We start from the raw sequence: 12,903 nt of genomic DNA on the forward strand, positions 1-12,903 counted from the left end.
AAGCCAAAAGCGATTAGAATTCTTAAATACCCCAACAAAGATATAAAATCCAATACAAGAAAGCTCCCTCCACTTTACATAATAATTCATGGTATGGAAAACCCGTCGGTAGAGGGGAAAACTTTAAGCAAAAAGTTTTTAATTGTTTGTTACTGGCCGGTCCAGGGTGGTCCGGCAATTGTGAACATAATTTGTTGCTGGCAGCCAGGACTTTTACTGGCAGACCCATAAAAAATCTTAATGCCCCAACCTACAAAAAGAGAAATACAATAAAAAACGATAGAAGGGCGAACTTAACCTACCGTAAATATTTATTATATGTTTATGAAACATTTTACAGACTTTCATTTGGAATTGTTTAAGCAGCGCAAGTGACCTAACTTATAAAAGAAGTACAGAAAATATTGGTGGATTAAGTGTGGCTGAGACGAGGTTATCAGTTAGTTGGATTAAGTATAAGGTCTAGTCTAAGATCTATAAAAAGTATACATACATGGGATGATAGCGAGTTGAGATCAGGTGATCTGACTGAATGGAGGGTGAGGGTGAGGAGATCTACATATAAGGCGTTACCAAGGACTCTAAAGATTGGCTCTACACAGCGGATTGGTGAGAGAAGGTCTACGGAAGAGAATCAAATCAACAGACACGGGAATAGAAGTGGAAAAAGTCTCATCATCACGCTTAAACTCTTCACGACAGGACTTAAGGACTCAAACGACCTGCCTGCCGTAGACTTGCTCTAGAATGCTAAAAAACTCGGTGGACGTCTTATATGCAAAGTGCAAAAGTCACATCCAGAAGACCATGGCCACGCACACCATCACCACCACGAAGGCAGCCTCCCGGCAATTGGCGTTATCCCAGCCACATTCCAAATCGAACTTCAAGGCCTAAGAGAAAGATTTTTTGTTAATATTGTTCTATCATAAAATTTAATTTACTTGCCTCCATTAGCTGTTGACCACCCTTGTTTTCGCAGCGTGTCTCCCTTAAATCATCATCATGGTCGTCGCAATTGTGTCTTCCATACACCTGGCAAGGTGAGTTCATGAACGTGCGGAAGACGGTGTCGGTCCAGGTCTGCGAGGAGCAGATGTATTGACGTCTCTTGCGCTGCCAGAACTCCACCCAACTATAATAATGATTACAGTAGTTAGACTAGAAATCAATGAAGAATCTTTGAAATTTCTTACCCCAAATCGCAATCGCAGTTGAGATCCGTGTGGGACATCTTCAGGTCGGTGAGGAACACACTATTTGGCAGATAAGGCACGGCACCCGTATTCGGGTTAGGAATCTTCTTCAGATTGTGGTTGTTGTAGCGAATATCCAAGGAAATGTTGCGCACTCGTCCCAAATATTTGAAGAAATTTGGTGGCAGGGCTTGCAGTGAGGTGTTGAATAATTGCATGTAAAGATACGGAGAACGCATTCCCTAAAAATAAAATTAATTCATTATTCAGAGTCCAAAGAGAATAGAATAAATAGGAAGACACCCACCCGCAGGATGCGTTCGTTGAGGTTACTAAATTGCGGGCCACTGAACGTAATATTCGTTAGTTTGGAAGGCAGATGACCTTCCATTTCGCGCTGCAAATCGGTGGGATTACCCAGTTGAAGGGTCTGCATCTCCTGTGTGGGACCAGACCCCTTCTTTACAATCCGGGTGAACGGCTGTGGCGCCTCTATCCACAATTGCCGAATATTATAGTGATGACGCAGCAGGTGCGGAATATTAAAGTGCTCCAGGTGGGAGTAAGCTGTCAGTTTCAGAGAACGCAGATGCGGCAAGGAATCCAGACAACCATATTCGAAATAATGCAGTCGGAAGTTGGATATATCCAGCATTTCGAGGTCTTCATTTACGCCATCGAAACTATTGTTGTTCAGGGAGGTGATTGGATTGCCGGAAAGCATTAGGCGTCTGGAAAATTAATAAGAAAATATAAATTAGTTCAAATACTAAATCTTTAGTTTAGTTTAGTTAACCTCAAATGCGGCAGGGACTGAGTCATCAATGGGACATTGGTCAAATCATTGTTGGAAAGATCCAGCATTCTCAAATTGCTCATATTGTGAGCCAGCTCTTGAGGAATAGAGGGCAACTCATTGTAGCCCAAGCGGAATTCCCGCAGGTACTTCAATCTAATCTCGGGCACTGTACTCAGAGAGACATTTTCCAAACCAAGTTTAATCAGTGAGTTTTCCAGGCCCATAAATGACTTGTCCATCACTTTCAGATCCCGATTGTGCGAAAGGTCCAAAACTGCCAGCTTGGGCATGGTGGCGAAAACAGCATCGTCAATCCTCAGCAAGTAATTGTAAGATATGTCCAAGTAGCGAAGAGACTGAAAATAAAACCGATATCATATCGTTAGTAAGGTATTAACTATTATTTAATATTGGTAACTTACCCTAAATTTGTTGGACAGATCCATGCTGTGAATGGTAGAGATGAAGTTATTAGACAAATGCAACTCGCAGAGAGTCAAGGCAGCCAAGCTGGAAAGCGAAGAGGAGGGGATCTTCAACAGCATATTGTGCGAGACATCCAATCTGTAAAATGAACACATTTAAACTTCTTAATCTATCCACTAATAACTATATTAAGACCCACTTTTCCATGCCTCCATTATAGAAGAGATTATCGGGCAGACCCCTCAAATGATTGTGCGAGAAGTCTACAATGCGCAGTCCTTGCACCGGCTTGAATATATCCTGGGGGATATCACTTAAATAGTTATGACCAAAATAGACCAACTGTAGTTGTTTTGTGTTCTTGAAGGCGTCAAAGTCAAGCTCATGGATCCAATTATAGCTGAGATCAAGCCATTGCAAATGTGGCATATTGCCAAAAACATCACGTGTGGTATTCTAAAAATCGAAAAAGATATCCGTAAGTCTATAAATAATATAACTATTTCCTATACCAACCATCAACGAATTATAGCCAAGATGAAGATGAGTCAACGATATTTCAGCTGGTCGGAAGTAGCCAGGATGTATAATTGATATATTGTTATGAGACAAATCCAATATCTTTATGTTTGAGTGATACATGCCACCTAAAATGTACGAAAAACATATATTAGAGTACTATTAAATATTAATTATTAAAAAATCTATACCATGCTCATTTCGCCCGCTCCAGGAAGAGTTGTACATCAATTGCCTGATCTGATTATGGCTCACATTGACATTCAGATTCGACAATGTGCCCACTTGGTCGAAGTAATCAAAGTTAAAGTTGGGAAGTTGATTAAAAGCCATATCCAAAATCTCCAACTTGGGCAAGTTCTGGAAGGATTCCTCTGCCAGATTATTAATCTTGTTGCCCCTCAAACTCAGATACTCCAGCTCATCCAGGTTCATGAAGGCTCTTCGCTCGATTTTGTCAATTTTGTTGTCGTCCAGTTGCAGTTTTCGCAGAGCTTCGAGGTCAAAGAACGTGTGCTGCGAAACGGAGGTCAGATGATTAAATCGAAGTGAGATCTCCTCGAGCTTTGAATGGATGTCGCCCTGGAAAGTGCCCTTCAGGACCTGCTCAATTCGATTGTCATGGAGTTCAAGAAGTCGCAGATTCTTCAGGAAATGGAAGCTTGTGTCGCTCATGCTACTAATGTGATTGTTGCTAAAGTCCAATTCCTGCAGAGATGTCAAGTGACGAAGAGCTTCGGCAGGCAGGGCGCTTCCGGAGTAACCATGGGACATTTTCAAGGATATCAAGGAATGTCCAATCTAAAAAAATTAAATATAATAAATAGAGTTTCGGATACTAATTACAAAACCTTACCTCATGGAAGGCATCGTTCTCAATGTTGGATATTCCATTCTCACTAAAGTCCAATCGCTTCAGACCCCTCACATGCTTAAAGGCGTGCGACTGAATTCCAGATAGACTAGCCCGAGTGATCTGCAGATCCTCCAATTCCACACCAAAGTCCTTGAAGTCCTCGGGACCCACGGAGGATGAACCCAGACGTGAGATGGACAGCGAGCGCATGTTCCTCATTCTGGTCATACTTTTTGCAAATAAATACAAAACGTTGTTCTGGGGTAAAGGGTGTGTGGGGAGCAGGATATTCATTTAGTGCTGGGGACACTTACTTGCGCAAAGTTTGCAGATTGGTAGGATCATTGCGATCGCCACTGAGGTCCAGTTTCAGAAGGGTGTAGTGCACGGCATTAAATGTTTCCGTCGGTTTCTGGATTTTAATCTTGTTGTCCCGCATGCTGATGACTCTAAAAAATTATTTTAAAAATATATAGACTGTTAATTTAAATGCGAGTAAAATTTAAAGACATCTTTGTATTAGCCCAACCAAAAAAATATTTTTAAGTACTAAGCATTATCTAATCTTTTTCTTTTCCCTCAGTGCAGGGTGATTTTTGCATGATTGCCTGGTTGAGGGGCTTTTCCCCTTAAAATAGGGTCACACACTTAGCCCACATAGAAGAACTGGGGGGCCGGAGAAGCCCTAGTGGCTGCTGACAATCCGATTAGGCCACCCCGCGCGATGTTTACGAGAAATCGGGGTAACTGCACACATAAGGGTGTAGGTTTTTATTTGTCGCACCTCAAGACATCGAAATTGTTGAAGAGCTTATGATGCAGCTTGGTGAGATTGTTTCCAGACAGGTCGAGGATCTGCAGGCTGTTCACCAGACTGTCAAATGCCACCGGTGAGATGTTAGTCAGGCCGCAGTACCTCATGTATATTTCCCTAATTCGAGCGGGCTTAAAGGCATCCTCCTGAAAATATTAAAGCCAAAAAAAAGATATGTTTTTAGGAAATGATTTTTAAAATAATTTACAAGTATTTAATCCTATTAAGAATAACTAAACTTACCCTCAGGGTATGTATGGGGTTTCCGTCGAAGAAGGTGCGATTGACAGTATCGAAATATTTAAACGAGTTGGGGGGCAGGACCTCGATATGGTTGTACTCCAGATGAAGATTATCCAAATTCAGCTTCGTGCTAGCCTTGATGTCGTACGTCTCGTTGCCACTCAGCGACCAGATCACATTATGTGAAATATCCAAGGTGCGAAGACTCTTCAAAGGACCCAATGCGTCGTACGGAATCTCCGAGAGGATATTATCCGTCAAGAGAAGGCGCGTCAATCTCGGCATTCCGTCCACAAATACGTTGGGGTCAATCTCAAACAGATTATTGCCACTCAGGTCGAGGGTTTCCAGTATGAGCAGGCCGGAGAAACTGTGCGACTGCAGCTGCGAGATGCAGTTCTCCCGCAGGATCAGGGTCTGCAACGAGTCCTCCAGTCCGCGGAACGAGTCGTGCTGAATGTGCGTTATGTGATTGTAGCCCAGATCCAGGTGTCGCAGTTTCTGCAAATGCCGCAATGACTTTGATGGGATCTCCACGAGGTCGTTCTGCGGCAGGATTAACTCCCACAAAGATCGCTCCAAGCCGGTGAATGCGTCGTCCGGAATTTCGGTTAGATGATTTCCCGAAATCTTGAGGCGATACATCCCTGTCGATTGCAGGAAATATGGCTCGATCTCGCGCAATCCTGTGTTCTCCATGTGCAACATGAAAACCTGAGATGTTGTTATTAAATAAATGTAAAATAATAATAGTTTATATTTATAAAAAAGATAAATTATTCCATCCCTTACCTTTGATTGGTTTACCATGCGCGGCAGTGCTGGGAATGGCACATTCTTGCAATGCACTATCCCCAGATCTGTGGAGGATTTGGAGCAGGTACACATGACATTGTAGGTGCAAGGCGGGTAGTGTGTCTCCTCCATTTCCCGGGCGAACATCGAGGCGCGAGCCAGCGACATCCAGATCATAATCATCAGGGTTATTGTGAGGAAGGCATAGCCAAATTTAAAGAAGAATTCCAGGCCCTACATTAAAAGGACAAAGGATTTATTCAGATCGTTTCATCTTTTAATTTTAAGTCTAAAGTAGTAATAAGAAATAAGATATTCAGACATCCTTTTCCATCCTTTGAGAAACCTTCAAAGATTTAATCCGCATTCTCAAAGGATTTAGTACTTAAATACTTAAGTACTTAAAGTTAGTTCAGGGGTGACTAGACCAAAGGGTTATATTTCTTTTCACAGGATTTCAACCGATCAGCCTTCTCTTTTATGTCTTCTCATAGCCGCAAGAGCACTTGAAAGGCTACCCGCACAGCTTAGCCTCTGAGGTCCTTTCATATATAATTATTGGCATTAACAACTATACACAGGACAAAGAATAATTCGATTGCTAAAACACACCATTTTGTTGCTGATAATTGGATTAGAAAGACGCGATAATTGGCATTTAGAATACACTTAATTTAATTTAACTTCCACTGCCTCACAGTCGGATTTTTTTTGGGCTGAGCAGTTCACTTTTCAACTCCAAGTAGGCTTTCTTTAAACAGGACACACACGAAATAATCCTTAGCTCCTTGACTGAGTATTCCGCTTGCCTGGGGGAGCAGGGCTGGAAAAAACACGTCCGAACCGCAGCGCGTTCCACGCACGTCTGACGAACTGCAAATCAATCGTCAACGGGCCTAGTATTCAAGTTGGCCAAGTGGCGCGAAAGGCTAATTGGATTGTAACATATAGGGACGGCGACGAGACGCCGTCACCACATTTGTGAACAGGCAAATAGGTAACAACCAATATCCAATGGGCACACGCTCTCTTGCCTCATTTGCAGCATTACTTCACAAAATAATGGTCTATGCAACTGGCCCTTGGAAGAATATGGCCAACAAAAAGTGCGAGTAGGGCGGAAGCGGATTTCGACCGGGTTTTCAAGATTTTGCGCCTTGGCCAGTCAATGAAACGGCAACAGCCTCTGGGTCGGCTTAAAACTTGTAGGAATTCGTTTAACATGATTTCGGTGTGCGCCGTTGGGTTTTTTGGGGGTCCGGGAAAAGCGTTGAAGGCGTGAAAAGCGTCATGTCCGACAAGTCAAGTGATTCAAATTGAATGGACCCTTAAAAGATACATATATGAAAACAAATACAAAACCTTAAATTATGCTTATATTCACTTTAATAAATATAAATGTAGAATGCAAGATTAAATTAATAGTACATATTCAAAGAGATAATCTTAAATTGAACTGTTTAACAGAACCGGAATTGAACTTAGATGAGAGCTTAGCCGCCACGCCTCACTTCAGGGTGCGAATCTTGCGATAAAGCCAGGAATGATAGGTACGCTCCTTGACCATTTCCTTATCTATAAAAATAAGGTTTAATTTAATCAATTTTGCATTAAATGAATAATATATTCAGCTCACCATCGCACTGAAAACACTTGGCCAATTCTGGTGGACATATATTCTCCGAATTAAAGTAAAATGTGGTTTTAATCTCGCGGAATTTGTTATGCGATCGCATACTGATGTGCCTGGAATAGGGTTCCTTGCCCTCCAAATGTTCGCGTACATACAGAGCCGACAATTGGATGTCCATCACATCGTTCACATTTTCATCAATGGCATCTACTATTTTTGGGGCTTTCTTTAAAAGCTCGGAGCAAACATCGCTGTAAACTAATATTAAGTATAGAATAAGGATATTAGTATTCATAATTTAAAGGGGGTTTAAACCAAACTAACCATTGGGTAAGTTCAAGTTAATGTGTATCATTAGCAGATGTTCCAGGGTGCAGTGAATTTGAAATAACTTGGAGACCCGCTCCAGGCTCTCCTGCTCGTCGAAATGACTGTTCTTGAAGCCGGAGTCATCGTCGACTTTGCCATATTTAGCATTCCCTGTCTTTGCGCTGGCGTTGTGGTGAAGCAATGTCTTGCGCATTCCTGCTCCGGCTGCTGGATCCCCCCTAACAGCATTATGCAAGGATTTCCGCACTTGTGGTACATTCTGCGGCGAGCCTTCGTCATTTGCCGTTTCGTTTGTGTCCCTCAGCAGATGAGTACTGCATAGCTTGCTTTCCGAGTATATGAACTCGTAATCCTTGAGCACCTTCTCCAGACCAATCTCCAACAGCAGCTCTAGTGGTTCAGCACCACTGAGGCAGGGCATGGCCAATCGGCGATTGGACAGTTCGGTTATGATTTCTGCCAGACGATTTTTGTTGGTGGGTGTGTTCTAAAGTTTATTGAAAAATGAGCAATGAAATGGCTTAAGATTCTGAATAAGTTACGTACCACAATATTGCAGCGAGCGGCGCACTGAAATAGTAAGCTGAAGGCTACTTTGAGATCCTTATAAGAGGCACAACCTTACATTAAGTTAAATGTTGAAAAATTATATTGATCATTTTTATGTAATATATCTTACATTTAAGTAGTTCCCATAATTTGTCTGTAAGATCAGTAAGCCGTCGAACTTTGGCCCGCTGCACCACCTCCTCGATATCGAACTCTGCAAGACCGTTACTGTACGGATCTATGAAGCCAGAGACATCCGTCATGGTCTTATTAATGGACTCCCGCAGTTCGTCCATGTCAATCCCAGTACCGCATCTGTATGTTGGATCTCTCATCTTGCCATGTTGTATATCCTTGTGATAGGACACAATATCCTCGCGAATATAAACTAAGATACGCAGCTGGTTCATAAAGTCCTGGGTTAATGGAGTGCATTCACCCGCTCGGAAGGTGTGATTTAGAACCACTTCGCAGTCATGCAGATTAACCAGAAGCGGCAAGGAAGCATTGGTTGTCCAGGAGCACCTTATGGTCATTTGTGGATTCACCTGATAGCTGTTTTCGATGCTGGTTTCCATAGGTGCACCCCCACCGACCATTGAATGCTGTTTCACCAAAAACTGGGAGGTGACCATATACGCGGGAACAACGCCATGATAGCTGAGTATTCCACGTGAAAAGTGACTCTTGTTGAATTCGTACTGAAGGAGTTGCGTCTGACCCAAATCCGTTCCGTCACACAGGAACCAAACTGAGCCTGTTCCCTCTGACTGCTGAAAAGGTTCAGTAGATATAATACCCCTTGCCTGGTCAACTGGGACTCCTCTTTGGAATTCCTCCTCCAGTTTCCAGGGATTAGAATGCTCCAGCTGCAGGTCCAGCGACAGATCGGCAATAGCATCGACTAAGCAATCGTCCTTTAAAGGACTTCCGGTCAGGTCCATCTCAGAAGTGCCCTCCAACTTCGGTAGTGCCTTTTTGGGCGTGATATGCTGAATCTTGTATGCAGAACCACTCCGATCCTCCTTGAAAACAAGAACCACCTTCTTTCCCGTTTCCGAAACTCCAGCTATACTAGCTAAATATGTGGGCGGCGGCCCATAGGTAATTGTATAGTTCTCCCCATATCGGCGCGTAAGCTCTGCGTACACATTAGCTAAACTTGCAGACATTTTGTAAAAATAGACAAAGAAGTAAACAAAATATGCGGTAAATTCAAAGCACGGCTGCTGATTTTTTATCAAGATATCGATATTCCACTAGCGTTGGCCGATTGGTGTTTTCAGGGATAGCCATTAATCGCCGTGTGGCAACTCTGCACTATTTTAGCGGAAAAAACTCCCATCTCTAAGTGGCCGCACGTGTTGAACTTGTTTTCATTTTTTAAGCAGCTCATAATTGTGTTATTTTAAGCATGTCCGACTTCGAAATGGATGACAGCGGCTCGGGGTATGATTCAGGGGATAACTCCGAAGCAGAGGTAAATGGTTGCATCAATTGAATTTCATTAGCAACTGCATAAATCGTTATACTTTCAGTTACAAGCTGCTTTCGAACGTGGGGATTTGAAACCTGGCTTAAATGTTGAATTTAATGGCCAGCGGGATACAGTAAATGATGTGGTAAGTTGACGAAATATATCCCAAATCAATTACTGATTTCCATTGATTTTTGCAGACTAAACTACTGTCCAAGGCAAAGGACATTCACCTAGACTTGCCCTGGATTGAGCGTCTAGACATGATCAACACCCTGGCTCCTCTTGCTCCGGAACTTGCTGTCCAGCTGGAGAAGCACGAACAAAAGCGCGCTAATCTATTTAAAGGAAATGCTAAACTGCCCTACATTCGACCGGAAGAAGATCCTGTGTTGAACGATTTCAAGCGGGAAATGCTCTTCCATCGACAGGCACAGAGCGCTGTGCTAGAAGGAATCCCCAGGCTGCACGAATTGGGAATAAAAACCCGACGACCTGATGATTACTTTGCTGAGATGGCCAAGTCCGATGAACATATGCAGAAAGTTAGAGCCAATCTAATGGCCAAGCAACAGGGACAGGCCAAATCAGAGCGCATCAAGCAGATTCGAGAGCAGCGCAAGATGGGCAAAATGCTCGCCAAACAGACCAAGGTTCAACGTGAGGCCGAGAAAAAGGATATGCTCGACAAGCTTAAAAAGTTCCGCAAGGGAAAGCTTAAGAACCTGGACTTCCTTGAGGATGCCAAGGCCCTGGAATCTAAGCAGAAGCAATCCGCTGAGAAACGTAAACAGCGCAACAAAAAGTTCGGATTTGGTGGCAAGAAAAAGGGGCTGAAGCGCAATACCAAATCCTCCTCTGCGGGACTCGATGGCGAGAAATCGTCGCGTCGTCAGCGAGGAGTCAAAGCGGGCGCTTCAGTTAACAAACGGCTGGGCAAGTCGCGACGCATCAAGGCCAAGGGCAGGAAGTAATCCACCAGGATATCCATCTATGATTAAGTGTCCCCCGTTAACTTTAGTTTATAAACGCCCCCGACTTGTATAGATTTATTAGAACCATAAATAAATACATTTTAACTGCGCTACTAAACTGTTCTTTTTGAATCTGTAATTTCCAGCGTAGCTCTCTCTTTAAATGACTCAAAAAGTAAATGTTATTTTAAATACATAAATTTATTTATTCTAAACAATTATTCTATTCTAGGACTATTTCTGTTATTCCTCTTGCTTGTTCTTCTTTTTCTTCTTGGACTTGATTGGTTCTTCAGTATTTGATGTGGATTCTTCTGCCTTCCGCTTTTTTGGGGACTTCTCTGCATCCGTCACTTCAGTTTCCTTATCCCTATTTTTTTTCTTTTTCTTCGAGCTCAGAACTTCCTCCACATTCTCCGCAGTCTCCTGATAAAGATTGCTTGAAGATTCATCTTGAGCCTTCTCTTGCTTTTTATCTTTCTTTTTCTTTTTAGATTTTAAAGATAATTCTACTTGATCCTCAGGAATAGTCTCAGAACATTTTTCTTTGGATGACTTTTTCTTCTTTGTTTTCACAGGTTCCTGGCTAATAACTTCGTTTTTCTGGAGTGGGTTTTGTTTAGCCTGCAGCTTCTCCAACATTTCACGCTCCTGCTGCTCAAGACGCGCTATCTTACCACTCAGTTTGAGACCGTGACGAGCGCCTTTGTGCGCAGTTCTCCCGCCGCATGCTTTGAATAGCTCCTCATCCGTCAGTACATTAATTTTAGAAACCGCAATATCCTCCACTCGAATTCGTTCCGTATTTTCAACTTCGGCCCCGCCTTGGGTCAACAGAGACGTTTGAATGAAGTTATCATAGACTGCCTTTCCGTCGCTTGCGTGCTGCTCCTTGGCTTTCTTTAATTTCCTTGCAGAGAAACCTTTGGTTGATATCTCCACAGCGTCCTCTCCGTCCTTGCGGGTAGTTGTGATCTTTCCATTTTCCCCAACTTGCACATCTACGTTGTTTGCAGCCTCGTTAAAACAACGTTCCCACCAGTGGTCGTTAAATTCTTTAGCCCGGTCTACTCCAAGCCCTGCATTGTCGAACTTGAGACTTGCCTTCAGGGGAGCTGCAATACCGTCGTTCTGCTTTCCCAAGCCCTCTCCTTCCTTCCAACCATATTTGCTTAGTATCTTCTTGGCGAAATCCATGAATATGAAATAAAAATTAACAAAAACAAACCTACACGTGCGCAAAATTAGGTATGGAACTTTTTAAAAACCAAAAACAATAACTTTGACACCCTGTGCATATTCGTTCTCCAATGTCACCCTGTGTACTTTATTAAATAACGAAACTAATCTATAAATTTAAATAGTTTTTAACAGGATGTACAGCCGAAACAATTCCCAAAAATAAACAAAACCTCAATAAATTATTACATAATTATAAGATAAAACCAATATATTTACGCCCCCGGCACACCGCATAAGTTTCAAATAAATCAATAAAATCAAACAAACAACTTAAACAATCAATTAACAATGAACAACTTATTCGATTCTTAATTCGATCTGCATCAAAATCTAGGAATGAAATATTTTTTCGATTTTTTGTTCAATTTTCTGGGGATCCCCTTCAGAATGTGGAATCACCATGGGAAGGACAATATGGCCCCATCCGAAGGCCATATCTCAGCCAATATTCATCCGATTCTTGATCGGAATACCTTAAACGATTTGTGGATCGATTCTCCGTCAATCTGCATCAAAACCTAGGAACGAAATATTTTTTCGATTTTTTGTTCAATTTTCTGGGGATCCCCTTCAGAATGTGGAATCACCATGGGAAGGACGATATGGCCCCATCCGAAGGCCATATCTTAGCCAATTTCCATCCGATTCTTGATCGGAATACCTTAAACGATTTGTGGATCGATGCTCCGTCAATCTGCATCAAAATCTAGGAACGAAATATTTTTTCGATTTTGTCTTAAATTTTCTGTGGGATCATCAATCTGCATCAAAATCTAGGAAGGAAATATTTTTTCGATTTTTGTTCAATTTTCTGGGGGATCCCCTTCACAATGTGGAATCACCATGGGAAGGACAATATGGCCCCATCCGAAGGCCATATCTCAGCCAATATTCATCCGATTCTTGATCGGAATACCTTAAACGATTTGTGGATCGATTCTCCGTCAATCTGCATCAAAACCTAGGAACGAAATATTTTTTCGATTTTTTGTTCAATTTTCTGGGGATCCCCTTCAGAATGTGGAATCACCATGGGAAGGACGATATGGC

The 12,903-nt window shown here is 42.4% G+C and overlaps 4 protein-coding genes across 4 annotated transcripts; 1 reads left to right on the top strand and 3 right to left on the bottom strand.

Annotated features, from left to right (window-relative positions):
- Positions 1-293: 293 nt before the first annotated feature.
- Positions 294-6,528, bottom strand: LOC6499389 (chaoptin). Its single transcript, XM_001954697.4, has 15 exons — positions 6,261-6,528; positions 5,646-5,882; positions 4,854-5,567; positions 4,581-4,756; positions 4,111-4,245; positions 3,797-4,025; positions 3,132-3,741; positions 2,938-3,068; positions 2,621-2,877; positions 2,418-2,559; positions 1,993-2,351; positions 1,504-1,927; positions 1,197-1,438; positions 949-1,135; positions 294-893 (listed from the first exon to the last, which is right to left on the bottom strand). The coding sequence occupies exons 1-15, from the start codon at positions 6,261-6,263 to the stop codon at positions 792-794; spliced, it is 3,948 nt and encodes a 1,315-aa protein (XP_001954733.3). The 5' UTR covers positions 6,264-6,528; the 3' UTR covers positions 294-791.
- A 480-nt stretch (positions 6,529-7,008) lies between these two features.
- On the bottom strand, positions 7,009-9,417 carry LOC6499388 (protein zwilch). The gene is made up of 5 exons (XM_001954698.4): positions 8,291-9,417; positions 8,158-8,231; positions 7,606-8,098; positions 7,285-7,539; positions 7,009-7,223 (listed from the first exon to the last, which is right to left on the bottom strand). Exons 1-5 carry the CDS (start codon positions 9,330-9,332, stop codon positions 7,156-7,158), a joined length of 1,932 nt encoding a protein of 643 aa, XP_001954734.1. The 5' UTR covers positions 9,333-9,417; the 3' UTR covers positions 7,009-7,155.
- A 57-nt stretch (positions 9,418-9,474) lies between these two features.
- On the top strand, positions 9,475-10,729 carry LOC6501193 (probable rRNA-processing protein EBP2 homolog). Its single transcript, XM_001954699.3, has 3 exons — positions 9,475-9,640; positions 9,699-9,782; positions 9,838-10,729. Exons 1-3 carry the CDS (start codon positions 9,575-9,577, stop codon positions 10,609-10,611), a joined length of 924 nt encoding a protein of 307 aa, XP_001954735.1. The 5' UTR covers positions 9,475-9,574; the 3' UTR covers positions 10,612-10,729.
- A 3-nt stretch (positions 10,730-10,732) lies between these two features.
- On the bottom strand, positions 10,733-11,894 carry LOC6499387 (G patch domain-containing protein 4). The gene has a single exon (XM_001954700.4). The coding sequence runs from the start codon at positions 11,806-11,808 to the stop codon at positions 10,855-10,857; it is 954 nt and encodes a 317-aa protein (XP_001954736.1). The 5' UTR covers positions 11,809-11,894; the 3' UTR covers positions 10,733-10,854.
- Between the last annotated feature and the right edge of the window lie 1,009 nt (positions 11,895-12,903).

This window comes from Drosophila ananassae, chromosome 2L (genome assembly GCF_017639315.1).
Source record: "Drosophila ananassae strain 14024-0371.13 chromosome 2L, ASM1763931v2, whole genome shotgun sequence".
In the NCBI taxonomy this organism is placed as follows: Eukaryota; Metazoa; Arthropoda; class Insecta; order Diptera; family Drosophilidae; genus Drosophila; species Drosophila ananassae.

Coding starts and splice junctions, on each gene's coding strand:
- LOC6501193 (XM_001954699.3), top strand. CDS start 9,575: ATGTCCGACTTCGAAATGGATGACAGCGGCTCGGGGTATGATTCAGGG. Junction 9,641..9,698: donor GGGATAACTCCGAAGCAGAG/GTAAATGGTTGC, acceptor TTATACTTTCAG/TTACAAGCTGCTTTCGAACG. Junction 9,783..9,837: donor GGGATACAGTAAATGATGTG/GTAAGTTGACGA, acceptor TGATTTTTGCAG/ACTAAACTACTGTCCAAGGC.
- LOC6499389 (XM_001954697.4), bottom strand. Junction 1,136..1,196: donor AACTGCGATTGCGATTTGGG/GTAAGAAATTTC, acceptor TCATTATTATAG/TTGGGTGGAGTTCTGGCAGC. Junction 894..948: donor GTGGTCAACAGCTAATGGAG/GCAAGTAAATTA, acceptor TCTTTCTCTTAG/GCCTTGAAGTTCGATTTGGA.
- LOC6499388 (XM_001954698.4), bottom strand. CDS start 9,332: ATGTCTGCAAGTTTAGCTAATGTGTACGCAGAGCTTACGCGCCGATAT. Junction 8,232..8,290: donor ATTATGGGAACTACTTAAAT/GTAAGATATATT, acceptor ACTTAATGTAAG/GTTGTGCCTCTTATAAGGAT. Junction 7,540..7,605: donor TAACTTGAACTTACCCAATG/GTTAGTTTGGTT, acceptor ACTTAATATTAG/TTTACAGCGATGTTTGCTCC.
- LOC6499387 (XM_001954700.4), bottom strand. CDS start 11,808: ATGGATTTCGCCAAGAAGATACTAAGCAAATATGGTTGGAAGGAAGGA.